A 16,297-nucleotide genomic window follows, 5' to 3' on the forward strand; every position below is an offset into this window, starting at 1 on the left:
ATAATTAGAATTTGGAATTCACAGCAAGATTAATGGCTAAGAGAGACAGCAATGTATTTTGCCAGCTGGAATTAAAGTGATTTTTTTCAGATTGGGCATAGCTTTTTCCTTATTTGAAAGGTGTGGTGTTACTGTGGATGTTTCTTCCTTGTTTCGTCATGATTCTTAATTTGGAACAGTATCTTTTTCCTGATTTTTAGAGAATAAAAGCATTTAATGAGGAGAGAGTGTCTGAATTCAGAATACCACTTCACGTTTTTGACTCACAATGAACTCACTACTGTAAGGGTGTCTATAACATTAGCAAGTAGCATCGGGCAAATTTGCCTATGTCATGAAGGATTCATACATGTATTTTTAAACGGAGTTTTAGACCCCTCCCACTGTATTTGGTTGCCTAACTTTTGCTTGAACCACGGTTAATTAATTGTCTTGGTGAGTAAATCCTCAATACCTTTACGGATTTAAATCTTAATAAGTAGGAGGGCTGCAACACTTCTGATCTGGACTTTTTTTTAGACTTTTACACTGTTATTTTTAAACTGTGTTGGACTTCTTATGCTATCTTGGATAGTATAGGATTACTTTTTTGTGCATGTGTGGAAAAATAATGAAGGGCTTATAAATTTCTGCATCGCCCTTTGACTTTCCTGTGGTTTTTGAGTAAAGCAAACATAACCCAAGTGAAATGGATACTGTGCAAAGGAAAAGCAGTGGTGGGCTGGGAAGATGAACCATTTGTGAATCGGACCTCAATCACTTCTGTTGGATTTTCTTCCTCTAATTTTGAGAGATTGTACAATGATTGTACCAATTTTGAATGATTGTGCAAACCTAATCAAAATCAGTCCTCAATTTTAGAAATGTTCAAATCAGAAGGTTTTATAAAGACGTTTCTATTTTCTTCTTTTGAAATTTTTAACAGAAAAGTCAACAGTGGCAGCCACGTTATGGCTTTCCATTTATGCCTAAAGATGGCAAGTGTGCTTCTGAGTTGTGCGGAGAAATCACAGGAGTAAGAGACCATAAAAGACAGAAGGAATATACAGAGATGTGGGATTTATTTTCCAGTTCTGGAAGAATCTCCTCCCCTTTCACATCAGAGAAGGCATTTGAGAATGAAAGGAGTAATTCAGAACAGGAGAGCTTTGCTTGTCGTTGTGACATTGAAAGTAGTTTAATTCACTCTAAAAATATTAATACTTCAAAGAGTAAGAATGTTCCTTATCAGAATGTTTTATCTACTTCTTTACAAAGTCATGACTTAAATAACGTGGCTTATTTGCTCTGCAAGGTTGAAAATTTCAATCATTTTGACAATAAAATAATGACTTCTCAGGATTGTGACAGCTCAAGAACTGAATCTGATTGTTCCCACTTGAAACAGCTGTCTCCTGTAGGATCCTTAATGGGTGCTAATGAGCAGGCTGGTTTTAACAGCATACTGTGCCTTCTCTTTTCTCAGTCTAATGTGCATTCTGAAATAATAACTTGTGAAGAAAACAGCCCATTTAAGACAGTGTACCCGACAATCGAAGACCAGTCTAGTAATTCTCAGCTTCCCACACAAAAAGCCTCTGATTTGATTTCTTTTAAGTCAATAGCTTCTTGTTTTGATGTGAGACCAGAACACACTTATGGTTTGGGATATCTTTTCAGTAAGCTTTCCTGCCTTTACAAAGATACCAGTAGTCAGCTGCTCAACAGTACGGTGGTTTCTAAACGAATTAAAGAGTTGAGAAGTTTGTGTGGCAGAAGCGAGAGATGTGCACAAGCGGTATCATTAATAAAAAATGTGCCATTTGTAAGAAACTTGCCAGTAAATGTATTCAAGTCAGATGTGAATCAAGACGTGTCCCGCTCTACTGATGATGCCAAAGCTCGTACTGAAAATGTCGTTCAGCCTGAATCCCCTGTGCAAGAGGCTATCACGATGTGTGTAAGCACAGAAATCTCCGATGCTTGTGCGAGAAAGCCCTCAGAAGGATTTGCATGCCGTTGTGAAAATGAAGAGCTGGAAAACAGTCTTGTGTTAAGACAGAAATTCGTACATTTTCCTGATGTCTTTTTGAAGCTTCAGGTCTCTTCCCTGGAAAAAGTGCTGGAATTTTTGACCCGTGCCTTACCTCAAATTTGTGTTGGAATGGAGGAGTTGAAAGGTATATATTGGCTCGCTGTGGGAAATTGCAAAAAACCTGATCCAGAACCTGCTTGCTTGCTTTTGTTCAACTCCGTTCTCTATGTTGTTGTTTCGTCAGTCGAACAAGGCGTCTGCCAGAGTCCCTTGGCAATGTTTCATGAGGTTCCCGTTGTCACGATTAAGGAGATTCAAGTTGGCTTTGCTGGACAGAGTATTACTCTTCTGTGTTCTCCTGAAGATGGTTTACTCACCATATTTACCTATAACAAACACTTTACTCAACGAATTTGCCGCGACATAATGAGCGTTTTGATTTCTACAGTGGGTGATGCTGTTTATTTAAATCACCAGCTCTTGAAAGATGACTTGATGCAGATTTCGCTTGACTGGACATCAGAAGTAAATGACTTAGTTTTTTCAAATGGAGTACGATTGTGCTGTAGATTCAGAACTGTATTAGCTGATCTGGTTTACTTACTCCATGAAAATATGGGAAGTATTAAACCTTCATTAGGTGACATTCACGTCCTGCTGTATACCACAGTGAAAATAGACTGTGTTAAGCAGACTGTGTATAGATCTCTAGTTCTTACAACGACTCATATAGGTCTCTTAAGGGAAAAGAATGTCTTTTATCCTGCACCTAACTTTTTGGATGCTTCATGCCAGCGATCACAATTTGACAGCCTTCAGTCGTACAGTTTGAATGATATCCGCTGTGTAGTTTTGCCAGACAAAGAGAATTTCACAAAAATTGAGCTTGTGTTTTCTAGAAGGAGCAAGGTTGGATCTGATTCAGGAATTGGTTTTTCTAAATACTGTGAAAAAGACATAAATACTCAACTGACAGTCATCCCATCAATTCTTCAAAGCGGTTTGCATATCCCTTCGGAAATCTGGAAATTAACATTCAGTTCAAGTGAAGAAGCCATTTGGCTAATTATGCATCTGACTAGGTGTTGAAATCCAACTACGTTTAGATATATTCAAAATAAGAGGCTAATGAATATTGATAAAATCCCCCCCCCTTTTTTTTTTGTATCAATAGGCAAGAGTCCTTTGAGCCTGTAAAGGAATACTGTGGAGTGTGTACACGCATCTTAGCAAAGATCATTATTACTTGAGTGCTTACTTTTTGTGGGTCTCTAATATGCTGCACATAAATTTCCTTGGGAAAGTGAGGAAATTAAATGTTCCTATCTTATGTAGTAGGTGGATCAAAACTATAATTACAGTTGTGTCTTCTGATTTCCATTTTGGCTGTTGTTTCTGGCTCCCTCCATCTCCTATCTGTCTTCAGTAATGTCTTCTCCATTCCTCCTGGATTGCCTTTTCCTTAATCTTTCTGAGTATCTTTGTTTTTCACGCTTCTCATCTGTTTCATGCCCTTGATCTCAATATTTCAAAACATCTGCAATATTTTTTTTGTCTGAACTGTAAGGTGCGTTTAGGTTCCTATGGTACATTCACTGTATGATCTTAATACTAAGGATGTTTATAGCTTTTATACTTACAATTTTGGGAATAGCACTGACGATTCTCTTCTGCTTCGGAGTTTTGCATTAAGGATTATTGCACTCTTGCATTAAAGTTTGTCACAAGTGCAATAGGAGTTGTGTTTGGCTTATTCTAAACGTGTTGGCTGAGTTACCAGGAATTGATGGATTTGCCATATCTCTTTTCCCCTGGGTTTGCCCCCTTTGCCTAGAGCCAAGAGAGTGTAGGCTATGTGGGAGCAGTGAAACAGAACAAGAAAAATGCAGAAAACATCCAATACTCTTTTTAGATTTCCCCCTCCCCTCCTTTTCTTGCGGGGAAGCAATGCATGGCTTTAAGTCATTCCTATTTATTTTGTACAAATAGTTAACTTGTACTCCCCCACAATAGAATAAGTCTTTATATTCCCTTGATCTGAGTGTTTAAGGAAAATGTGATGTGAAAATGAACCTGGTTAAAGGGTGTAAACAGATGTTGGTTGTGCTTTAAATAGCATTTCGATCTTTGATCATGCTACTATACCTGTGGTAAGACAAACATTTTGGGGTTTGTCATCTGTGTACATGTTTCTCACGCTGTTAAATGGATAGTTAGCAACCAGGGATACTGCCTGATGGATGGAGTAAATTTATCCCTAGAGTTCTCTGCATGTAATGTGCCCCTTTCTCTGCTTCCTTCCTAATGGGGTTGCCGATGCTGTGAGATTGCATCTCTTACAGTCTCTTTAATATTACATTCCAAGAAATAATGGAACTATTGAACGTTAGTAAAAGATTTCCATTAATCGAGGCTTGCCTTTAGCTTAGTGCAAGGTTATTCTTTACCTGTTACACCTGTCAGATGTTCAAATAATAAATAAGCTGTTGTCTCCCATCTTTCGTTTCTTCCCTTGTAAAGGGAGCTGAGTACCTTTTGAATCCTGTTGCTTGAATGTGCCATCTGCCTTGTTTGAGGAAGATGGTCCTTGGCAGGAAAAACAGTGGTATCTAATCTGAAATTCTAAATTCTGTAAGCATATTGCCAGTAGAGGTGCAATCTTCTACTAGACAGAGTTAGACTTCAGTCTCTCTACTAGTATAAGAACATTTCCCATTTGTTCTTACCATATGTTAAGACTGGATAATGTAATTCACGTGGGATTTAAAAAGAAATAACTTGCATTGGATGGGAAAGTTGTGTCTGGAAGGATGAATGCTGGTTTGGATAAAGAATTATGGGGTTTTTTTATCGTAACAAAACTTTCTACTACGTTAAGGGAGTCCAAAGATGAGCAAAATGTGTCACGTTATTTAGAGGTATGGTTTTTGGTTTTTAACAAAAGAAGTATACACAAATATCTCACAGAACGTGGAGCAGACCGAGTAGTTAGGAGTTGGAGCGTAACCTTGCGTCGGTCCTGTTCAGGAGTGGCTCCCTCATGGACGTCACCAAGGCATTTCTTCTGAGCCTTGGTGAAAATTAACATTGAGTGGCACTATCTAGGAGGACTGTCTTAATCAGGGCTGTTAAATTAGAGCAATTTCTGCAAATAATTGCTTTTCAGATTCTACCCCGAAGTTAAATGTTTGTGCATGTTGTGTTCCAGTTAACATGGTTTTCCTCTTTTGTGTTTGTTTTCAAATCTAACTCGGTGAATATTCTGCATGTTTATGAAAAAATGACTTCACAGTTATATCTTTTATTCTACTGTAAATGAAACATAACGTAATGATTGATGTTTATGACTATCAAAGCATTATTTAATGTATTAGGGTATGTTTTTCCCAGGACTTCGTGTTTGAGGTTATTTTCCTCTCTGACTATTAGCTGTTTGTAATAGTTCTCCGAAAGTGACTGCCAATAAATTGCGTGTTGACAGAGGTGGCTTTAAGAGTGACTTTATAGTTTTATTGTTGTTTTAAAACAGATGATATTGTTGTCAAGGCAATGAACTCCTCTTTCCCTCAAGGAAAAAATTGCTTACATTCCTACGCTTCAGAAATGAGTTTTAGTTGAAAAGCCAGTAACTTGGGGAGAAGTGAAAGAAGGGCAAACTGGAGAGGAGAAAATACTTGTTGTGTAAACAGAAGTCACTAAAAGTATTTTTCCATTCCAATGCAAACGTTTTTTGTATCTTCACTAAAAAAATAAAGTAAGTTTGTGGAAAACACCTAGAAAAGTTAATTGGAACTAAAATTCCCTTTCATTGTATTTTCTTTTTCGCTACTCTTAATGCTAACGTTAAAGGAAATGACATTGGCATTTATAATTGACTAGTAATGAAATACCAGACTCCCCTTCTCAATAGCCAGATGAGGATGCCAAAAAGCTGTCTCTAACAAACAGCATTCAGAGGGGCGTTTATGAATTAATTTCAAACTTTTCTCCAGCTCCTACACAGTATCACATGTACTGGGAGTCACCAATAGTTGCTACAGAGAGACCAAACGTCAATGAGCAGAAGCGTGAGCCACGTTCACGTGTGGGGATAGTGTTGGTCAAGACTGAAGAATTTTGACCAAGCAACATGCCTCGTGGTAGTTGCTAAGGGGCTGAAAACGGATGTTGAGAATACAGTATCTATATAACTGATGGATAGCATCACTAAATAGAAACATATAACACGGTCATAACTTTAAAGTGATAGTTTTTCCATCTTTTTTGTTATTAACTTATACTTGTCATGGTGCTGTTATTTTTTAAGTACACGTTCGTGAAGCTTTTCAGACCAAATACGTTCAATTGAGAAAGTGGAGGACTTCCTAAAAGGCAGTGTCTGTACTTATTCACTGTAAATTCTTATGCTACTTTCGGAAACGCTCACTGCAAAGCATTAATTTTTTCAGTTGCAAAAATATTTTATTTTTGACATAACTTCGGAGTTACAGATTCCATCTGGCTGTTAGTCAGAGGAATGTGCCCTCATTACAAATACCTTTTTAGACTTTTTTGTCAAGACCATGAAAATTTAATAGTTGAGTTTTCTGTTAATTAGATATGATTTAAAGAAAATAGTAGGAAACTGTTCTGACGGTGGATTTCTGTGATCTATACCTTATTTAATTATAAAATGAGTTTGGATTTACAAGTCTCAGATCTAGGCAATTTCTGAATTGTCTCGGTCCCATGCAGCGTTGCATGATATTGTAAACAGGTTTGTTATATAAAGATAAAGACATACCAAAAATACGGCTGGTTGTGAAGGCTTGATTCATATATATTTTTTTTTTTTCAAAGATGGTTAATACAAAGTCTTCTGCTTTCCCTTGTTTTTGATATCTAAGCTGAAAATGCCTTTTCAAAGAATAAGCAATATTTTTGAAGATATTTCACCTCAATTTTTTCCATGCATAACAAAATAGTAGAGCTTGCTTATAAAAGGAGATCTACTTTGTTTTCAAGTAATTCCTTCATTTTTGAAATTATTTCTGCCTTCCCCGTGCTCTCTTTCCCTGCTGTTCTGGCCAAGAACATTTTCTCATTTTTAGTGAAGTTCTTTTCTTTTTTTCCTTATGTAGTGATTATGGTTTTCCTTTGTTCTCCCTATTTGGTATGCACATGAAAGCGGATGGTCTGTCGTTCTCTGGGAGCAAATCCAGATGACCTAAAGGACCCCATTAAAATTAGTATTCCACGCTATGTCCTGTGTGGGCAGGGAAAAGATGAACACTATGAGTTTGAAATAAAGGTAAGTGCTTTTCGGTTGCTTCTCCTTAATGTTTGGGTTCTCTGTAAACATATTGCTTGCATTTGTATGACAGTATTATCATAGTAGCAATAATAATAGAAAAATGCATTTTGTTTAAAACCAAATAATTCCTCGTTTGCTCTGTCCAGCCATCGGTGTTCGCTGTGACAGCGTCTCTGTTGGCAAAGATGGAAACAGCAGCTCGAAACGCACCTGAGAATCTGCAGATTCCAGAAATCACCTTACTAACCTCAGAGAAATGTAGTTTTTGTTTCCACCAACTGCAATTTTTGGTTCTATCTCTTTCCGTTGTCTAAGTGGCCTCAGTTCTGCTAAATAAGAGAGGTGGTGAGAAGGCATGCGCAATACAGGACACTGTGAAGACAGGTATTGTCCGAGTGGATCAATTGTACGCAGAAGGTTGATGATCAGGCCCTTGGGGTGACCAGTTGCAGATCCAATGTCAAATAATTCAGTTCAAGGTGTTGCAGAGATGAGGATTAAATGCATATTGGTTATAGGAAAGCCCTTTATTGAGATGTGAGTGTCAGGTATAGAATGTGATTAGACTTGCAATATTTGCCTGTAATAATGAAAGCATAATTAAAGTATTTTGCACAGATCTACGACAAAGGCTTGATTTCTTCCTGGCTCTCTGTGTTGTTCTGATTCTTCCCACTCTGCTTTTCTAAGGTCTGTCTTCTCCAAACTGTTGTCTGCTTCTCCTCCATTTTAGTGGCTTCCTCAGTTGATCTTCTGTGCCGAAATGCTGGAAAAAATGCATATTCATTATGTTTCCTCTGGTACTAATCCAGTGTTTTTTCAAAGCAAGATGTGAAGTCTGATTGGAAATGTGCTCTTAGTGCATGTGGACATGTAGCATAACTAATGTACATGGCATCAGAGACAGAATTGGCAGCCTTCTTCACTGAATGTACTGCCAGATGCTTCATTAGCTGGTTTAAGTTGGAGGAGTGACCTGCCCTCATGGTGTGCAGGACCATTTTTGAACTATGCTCACATTCTCCTTTGCGAAGGCTTTTACTAATGTGGGCAATCTTAGCCATGTTTGAGCTAATTAAATTTTCATCTTGAAACATACTGCACAATTTGTGGATTGAATACTTGCTTTTTCCTTTTTGAACTTTGAATTTCCTGGGGTCAGCGAAAGCCCAGAGCCAAAGAGATGCTGAGTGAAGAGTAAGTGCATACAAAACATCCCCAAGGACTGTTCTAGCCGCCAACTATTTTCAGCACGCGGGATTTACTCAACTGGGTAATGGTTAGTGAAGGTAAATACAGTAAAAAGGTATTTTCTCTTTTTAGTAAGTTGGTGGATTTCTTTTCCAAGTATTCTTCCTTCATCCCTAAAACCCCTGTAAGGATCTGCAAGATCTTAGGGTGAAGGGGCAGTTAAAGAGTATGTGCAGGAGGACTTGGACTTACCTGGAAGGAAATATAATAGAAGAAAAATGTTGGAAGGGGAAGGAATTTGTAACCAAGAAAGGACAGGGTGCTCTGGCTAAGAGCGGTGTATATGGGATGGCTATTCTCTTGTCGTACTTGCCAGTACCACCTTTTCTCTCTCTCTCCTGCCTCTGAAAGAAACTGCTGCTTAAATAACTGCTTTGATGAAGTTCAAAGCAAAGAAGCGGATGACATATGGGGTAGAGAATGGGCTATCACTTAAATAATTGTATTCCATAGCTGTCAACTTCCTTAGAGCACTAAATATTTCTATTGAAGTTCCTGTAGAGCTTAGTTTGTCAGTTTTTGGGATATTTCTTGTAGTCATTCCCTTACACAAATCCATCAACTCTTTATGCTTTTTCCTTTGCTTCCAGGTCTCTCTATGTCACAGTGGGCTGCTTTTGCTGTGGTCAGGATTTGGCTCCAAGCTACAATCCACAGACCTTCCACAAACTTTTTTTTTTTTTTTTAAAACCTTTCCCCTGCAGAGCTCCCAGCTCTACTTTGATCTTCAACTGCTGTTACTTTTATTCTATGGGAAATCAGAATACATGGTATAGTGATTTTTTTTGCCTTAAAAATCAGGAAAGTAGGAAGACAGGGCAGGGAGGAGATAAAGTGTACCTGTTTATTTCATCCCTTCTTGATGGGTCGGGATACAATGTCAGGTGTTGAAACAATTCCTTAATTCAGCCTTACTTTGCTTTGCTCAAGTTTATTTTCAGGTGATCTCATATCAGAATATGTGTCAGTCTTGGGGAAGGGTTGAGGTGTTGTTAATCTCATTTCCTTTGCTAGTTCCCAAATAAACTTTCTTGCTCTTGGGAAAATGGGTAGCTGTCCGTGTGTAACAACGCTTTGAAATCTTACAAAGGGACAAGGGATGATTGAGTTGAATTTTAAGACTCTCCCCCAATCTTTGAATCCTAGGTATATCAGAAGTATTTTCTTCAGCAGACGTTTCTAGTGATTGTGTTTGTAGTTAAATCCTGGCATGTTGCTGTATAGAGGAACAAATATAATAAATTTTTATGTGTAACAAATATATTAATTTCTTCTTGTGACATGCAATAGTAAAGATTATTTCCTTTATATGCCAAAAGAGAAAGAGTGAGTTCCACTTTTCTTGGCAGCATCGCAGTCAGTTCGTAAGTCTTTCAACTCGTAACATCATCCAAAAATATTTTCTTTTAGTGCAGGTTCAGCATCTTGTCCGTCTAGACATATATAACCTTTGGGAATGGGCCAGCAAGATGGTCTGTCCACTCAGGTTCTTCCACTGGGTACAGATCCTACTTTAGATAGGTGTGACTGACTTAATTAATCCCGCTGAAGGATAACTTAATCCTACTTAAGTGACTTACTTAAAACCCTACTTAAGATATTGAGTGACTCCCATGAGAACCTATTGGAAAGAGTTCAAAATAGAAACAAAACCATACTTTATTAGAGTTAAGATAGAACCTTCTCTTTTTGCAGCAAGAGATGTCATGGAGCTGTTTGTGCTGGTCTGCTATTAAGTATTCAGTATGAATAGACAAATTTCAAAAAAAAAGTCCATTTAAGTGACAGTTTCATACGTTGTCTTTAAAGATATGATGAAACATTAGTAACTGAGGTCTAAACATATTTATGTTGGAGCTGAATTAGAGTACCAGAAAACTATTCTTGTATTCTTCTCTTCCTTTCATGTTGATGTGATACGCAGAATATTCAGGCAAGGCTGTGCTAGAAACAGCGTGTGGGAAGAGCTTTTGCATCGATAAGACTGTTGGCATCTGTTACAGACAGTGCCTGTGGTTGCAGACAGTACCTGTGGGTGGTAGAAGGAGCAACGAGGCAGCAGGGAAGGGGGAGCTCCAGCTCACATCAAGGCACGCAAGGTCCCGCGAAAGCAGGTGATGGAAGCAAAGCCTGGAATCAAGCACAGCCCTACAAGGGATCCTCTGACTAGAGGGAAAGTTGTAGATAAGCCTTCTCCTTTTTATTCAGCTTTCCCTAGTTGTTCTGACTTCTTTCATTTTATTTATCCTGTTTGATATTTTTCCAAAACTGGCTTTTTCTTGTGTTTCAAAGTCTTTCAGTCATCTCTGACAAGTTCTCTATAGGAGGAGATCCAGGCAGATGCGCCTCAAAGCAGTGCTTTTCTCCGGGTCTGGTCACAGTTCTGTTCAGCCAAATGCTGTGGTGGGTCTGCTCAAAACGTCTGTGTTTCTAGTTAAAGTTTCTTTCTGAGTTCAGTGAGCTATTGCAGAATTGGAGTAAAGCAGAAGCAGTACTTATTGATAGTAGTTCTTAAGATGTAGTAGTTCTTAAAGATGATGATGCATGCCCCATATCTACCTAAATTAGAAAAAAGAAAAAGCCCAATCTTCCCTCAACTCTATCAGATTAATACCCTCAATAATCAGTAAAAAAAGGTTCCAAGAAATTGTAAAGCAAATTTTAGATTTTCAGCTGCTGTATTCATAGACAGTGTGAGGACAGTTTCAACAAGGTCCGTTTGGAGAAATATGAATTTTCACAATTACTGTAGACAGTTTAACCAGCCCGGATAAGTAAGGTGGGCATGTTCTGTTCTTTCTGATTGCTTCAGAATCAACTGGAATATTTTTTTCTTCTTCTCCCCTTACGGTTTTACTTCTATTTCTGTGGGGCAGAAGGGGAACAAATTCTGTGACATGCTTTACAGTGAAATAGGTTGAAAATGTCTGTTAGGTTATTTTCTGTCAGTCATCATGCAGAAGAAAAGATAAGGAGACAGGACTGTAGTATTTCCTTTCAAATTTGAGTTTTACATAGCAAATGGTGCACTTGAATTAAAAAAAAAAAAAAACACAATTCTGAGGCAAGTCTGGGATTGCTTAAGCGCCCAGATAATATTTTGAGTATCTGTCCTACAGATTTAGTCAACAATATGGTTTTATTATTAAGAACATATTTGTAACTGCTATATTAGCAAATTACCAGTAAAAGTAAATTTGCTTTACTTGCTACTGTTCAAAAGATCTGCGTACGTCCCCATCCCATACTTACAGATATATAGTCTGTCATACAGCTTTTTTAAATGGGGGAAAAGAATCCCAGCCCTAACTGGCTGGATCAGCTGTAGAAGTAAAAGGCTGTGTTCTGGAAATGCTGTTGCTATGCCAGGTGCACTGTAATTATCCTGTTTATATGAGTGGAGTTTGATCCTAATAACATTATTGTTGCGCTTTGGGGACTGGTTAAGATTTTGTTTAACTTTAAAATTAATTTTCCAATAATTATCAGCAGTATGGGAAGGAGGCAGTGGCTTGATGGCGTCTCGCGTCAACAGAGAAAAAAATTTCACTAACAACAATAAAATTTTGCAATGCATTACCTGCTAGTCTCATTGCAAGAATTAGGGAAGTAAACGAAGAGGATGACAGGGACCAAGTCAGGTCAAGCCAAGCCACCGGAGAACGCTCTAGAGAAAATTCTTCAGTTCTTAGGCAGCACAGATATACGGCTTTGCTCTTTTCCTTCCTGCCCATCTCTAACAAGTATTACCAAAGAGGTGGTTAAAACAGTTGTATATTAAACTTTGTAGAAGAAAGCTAATAAATAAGTGGCTGCAGGCAATTTGATTTGGGTAAGTTTGGTACCACCCTATCACCTAGACAGCTGTCAGATGCACCGCGAACAACTTGATTGGCAAGCTGACATAGATGCTCTTCTCCAGGCTGTGTAGCTGGAAGAGTCTTGGATGCTTTGTGCTAGATTGCTCCCTTAAAGGCATGCTTCTGTGAAAACCCTAGGGAAAAAAGAGGTCACTTGTGAATAAAGATCATGTACAAATGAAATTATCACAGCAAAATTTCACGACTCAGAAATATTAAAATACAAAATTAAAGCAAAAAGAAAGCAGGAATGACTAACATCTTTATTTTATGATTATCCATTGCACTCTAATGTTTACTTTGAACATGGAAATCACAAAGCCTTTTAAATTAATTATTCAGAACAAAATGGTTAATTGATTAATCAAGATCAGTGTAACTTGAATATTCCTGAATTGTTACTTTTTTTTCAGTTAAGCCTGCCTATGCACGTTAAATCCATTCACTTGATTTGTAAAGTTCGAGACACTTAACAATGTACTGAGGGAGGGCAACTGCGTAAATTTTTTAATAAGGAGATATAGTCAGTCATGCAGATGTCCTAGTAGCAGTCAAGCTTATTGGTGACATGAACCATGACTTATATCAGAAAGAATGAATTTACTTTGTGGAGATGTGCTAGAAGCAGCTATGTTTTAATATTTGTGAAAAGTTTTGAGGCGGCCAGTTTTGTTTACTTAGATCTTCCAGTTAAAAATAGAAGTAAAAATAGAAAAAAAAAAAAATCCAAAACCAAAAAATCTGGTTCCTGATGTCATAAGACACACAATAATTTTTGGTTTCCAAAACCAGTTTTCCTGTTCTGTATACACCAGCAAAGGCAGTGGGGATGAGGAAGGGTGGACCAGAGATGAGTGTTTTGTGAGCGTGAGGTAGCAGTTGTCAACAACGGTGCTTGGATGCTGGTTTCCTCTGGCTTCATTGCTCTAGTTTCTTTTTCTCCTACTCGGTTATCCTGCTCCGTTGTGGCTTTCTGTCACTCTAACTTTCTGATACACTCAGTAGTGAGGGATATGCGTGTTCGTTTTAGGAGTCACTTTAGGATTAAAAGCTAAGCCTGTGTCTTTGTGAAATGCATTTTATGAAAATGCTTTTTTTTGATCTTCATGCATAAATTCATAGCTAGGCGGAGATAATATCACGTATTAGGCCTGTTAGATTAACAAAGCAACAGTCTTTTCAGGTTTAGGCAATGCCAGTTGGCTTTCTGCAGCTCTACTAGTCGGTGCAGAAAAGTGCCTGCTATCCCTGCAGCATTGCTTCTTGGTAGCCTTGGATCACCAGAGCTACAGAAAGACTTTGCCGTAAAATCAAAGGCTCCAGTCGTAGCACTTTTATGACCCGCTTACAAATTTCTTTTATTTCACCTAATTTCAGGCAGTGAAAAATTTTCTTGTCCTAAAATTTTTGTTGATTTCTCAGTTTCAGGGAGGATTTTGTGAATAACTGATGGTAAGCTTGGCTTGCCCTCCCCCTTTGCTCCTGTTGCTATGCGCTTTATTCACAGGAGTAGTTCTGTTGATTTTAATGAAACCTCCTGTGTAAATGGGACGTTCATCAACACATTGATGACAGGGGCCAAGGGTGTTTTAAAGGAATATCTTTTACTGAAAGCCAGCATATATAATTTTTTTACCCCACAAATTGGAATGCCATTTTACGTGATTATGAACTCTGTGTGTCCGAGAAACATGTATTTATTATTTGTGTGTGTGTATATGAGAATATATACATTTCTGTGAATGTATAGAGAGGCTACACTACGCTTGTGCTGGGTGTTATTCATTCATTGGTGGAACACCCACGGATCGTAATGCTGTGAGCTGCATAGCTGCACCAAGGAATGATTGGGGATATTTTAATGTGTTCACGGCCTTGTCAAACCAGGAATAAGAAATAAATGCATTCAGTTTTTTTGCTTTGCAATCATTGCTCCTTATGAAATACAGTTCTGTCGCTGTAATGAAAGAAAAATTAAGTAAACCTATAAAAGCTTATGAATTTAAGGGAACTAAGAATTGCCTGTTTTAATCTGATAACCTTTTATACTGCGTGGTTTTCAGTGTTATGCATTGTGTGGTTTTACTTCTGTTTCTTCTGATATAGATAACAGTCCTGGATGAGACGTGGACAGTGTTCAGGCGGTACAGTCGTTTTCGGGAAATGCATAAAACTCTCAAACTGAAGTATCCAGAGGTGAGTTTTGGTAAAACTTCTTTTGCAGAAAAGGGTGGAGGTAGGGAGTTGAAAATAAGTTTTTTGAAAGATGTTTACTCAAAACCAATATTCCTTTCAGCCGTGCGCTTCTAGTAAGATTGGCAAGCCCTTCAGCAGTTTAAAGCTCCAAGGCTGCTAGATGCAGGATGGATGTTGCATGCTGTTTCTACAGTGAAACTGCGACTCCATGTGTTGCCTCTAGCCATTAATTCCCTTTACTGCTGACTGGCATCGTTCCCTGGAGGTTGCTGTTTTGTTCATTGCAAGATACTTGCAGTCAGATCATGTCATCCTGACAACTCCTCATTTAAAAGAAGAGCGTTGTTCCACAGATACCCTTTTGTAATAGTGGCTTCCAGGTTTCTGCAAAATGGAAAATTGATCTTTCTGACCACCTCGGAGACTCTGGGCATTCAGGATATGAGGAGCTGTGACTGATAGAGCTTTACTTCATTGGAGTGAGCATTTGTAGAATTACAGGTCTTGGTTTCCACATCTAACTTTTCATTATTAACATTTTGCTTCCTTTCGACTTGCTCCCTTGGATATTAGAAGAAATAAATCTTTCAAGCAATTGAAGTATCCTGATTTGAGAGTTAGCACAAGTAAAGCAGCCTGGGCCATATATTCATGGGCAATATATTAAAAAATAGGAATATGTTCAAGAAAGAGAGAGATGCGATAGTGTGCAAATGCTTTCTTGGGCTTCATTGTCATATTCTTTAAGCTAAAAACTAATTTGGCATACAAAGACTTTGAGTTTTAAAGAGTAAAATATGTAGATCTGTGTTTTGTGGAGGTTCTGGGACTTAAGACCCATTCCAAAACAGTATGAAAACCAGAAATTGAAACCACCACACACCAAATACCTAACGAAAAGCTTAAAAAAAAAAAAACCAACCGAACCAGAAAAAAAAAAAAGAGAGAGAAAAGAAAATTAGATCACCTTTTCTGATTGTCAGAAAATTTTAAAAGGTAAGAATTAATTTTGAATGGAAAATTGAAATGTTCTCTTTCCACAAATGCACAAATGCTTTTAAAAATATTACTTGTGAATGAACATCAGTATCATATTTTTGATTTGAATGAATTGCCATTTCCTCTTGGATGTTAGAGTTATAGTCTGTCGACAGTAATATCCTAATTGCATCTAACTCTTGAAAAAGCAGCTAGGCAATCATCCAGTTGAAATAGAAAAGGGCCACCTGAATCCCTCTGCAGACTGATCTTCCCCATTTAGGAAAATGTGTTTGAGTGGCCGTTTTCAGAGTCTATTATTGGTCCTGACAGTACATTGAGGAACAATTGAATTTGGCTTTTACAGAGGGAGAACAACTTCTTTGTAGTATGTGGTAGTCAGGTTCAGGAGCAATCTGATGTTCTTAAAGCCATTATTAAAATATCCTGTGTGCCGCAGCATATTAATGTCACTTTCTTGCATCTAGCATTTGTGATTCAGTACAAATTCGGGCTTTTTTGGTGTTACAGGAGGGAGTGAGTGCGCGTTTTTTGTGGTTTTTTGTTTGCTTGTTTTGAAGAACCATTAGAACATAGGAGTGGTATTATTAGGTCAAAATCCCAGCCTAGAGCAGTACATAGTTTTCTTCATCTTGGAGTCTTCCCAGTCTTCCCAGAAGTTGTTTTCATTGTAATTAATACTTC

General features: G+C 37.9%; 1 protein-coding gene across 17 annotated transcripts in view; it reads left to right on the forward strand.

Moving 5' to 3' along the window:
• KIF16B (kinesin family member 16B) overlaps positions 1-16,297 on the forward strand; it is a 140,430-nt gene that overhangs the window by 86,903 nt on the left and 37,230 nt on the right. For 4 of the 17 annotated variants that reach the window (XM_075147684.1, XM_075147685.1, XM_075147690.1 and 1 more), the window contains exons 23-24: positions 7,182-7,304; positions 14,525-14,614. The exons of 1 other annotated variant lie outside the window; for it this stretch is intronic. In XM_075147684.1, the coding sequence (XP_075003785.1) occupies positions 7,182-7,304; positions 14,525-14,614 (213 nt within the window). Of the gene's footprint in view, positions 1-925; positions 7,062-7,109; positions 7,305-7,622; positions 7,692-8,469; positions 8,597-14,524; positions 14,615-16,297 lie in introns of those variants that run through there. 12 more of the 17 variants (XM_075147678.1, XM_075147679.1, XR_012673241.1 and 9 more) reach the window with 11 other exon arrangements.

The sequence above is a fragment of the Calonectris borealis genome, chromosome 3 (assembly GCF_964195595.1).
Source record: "Calonectris borealis chromosome 3, bCalBor7.hap1.2, whole genome shotgun sequence".
Taxonomy (NCBI): Eukaryota; Metazoa; Chordata; class Aves; order Procellariiformes; family Procellariidae; genus Calonectris; species Calonectris borealis.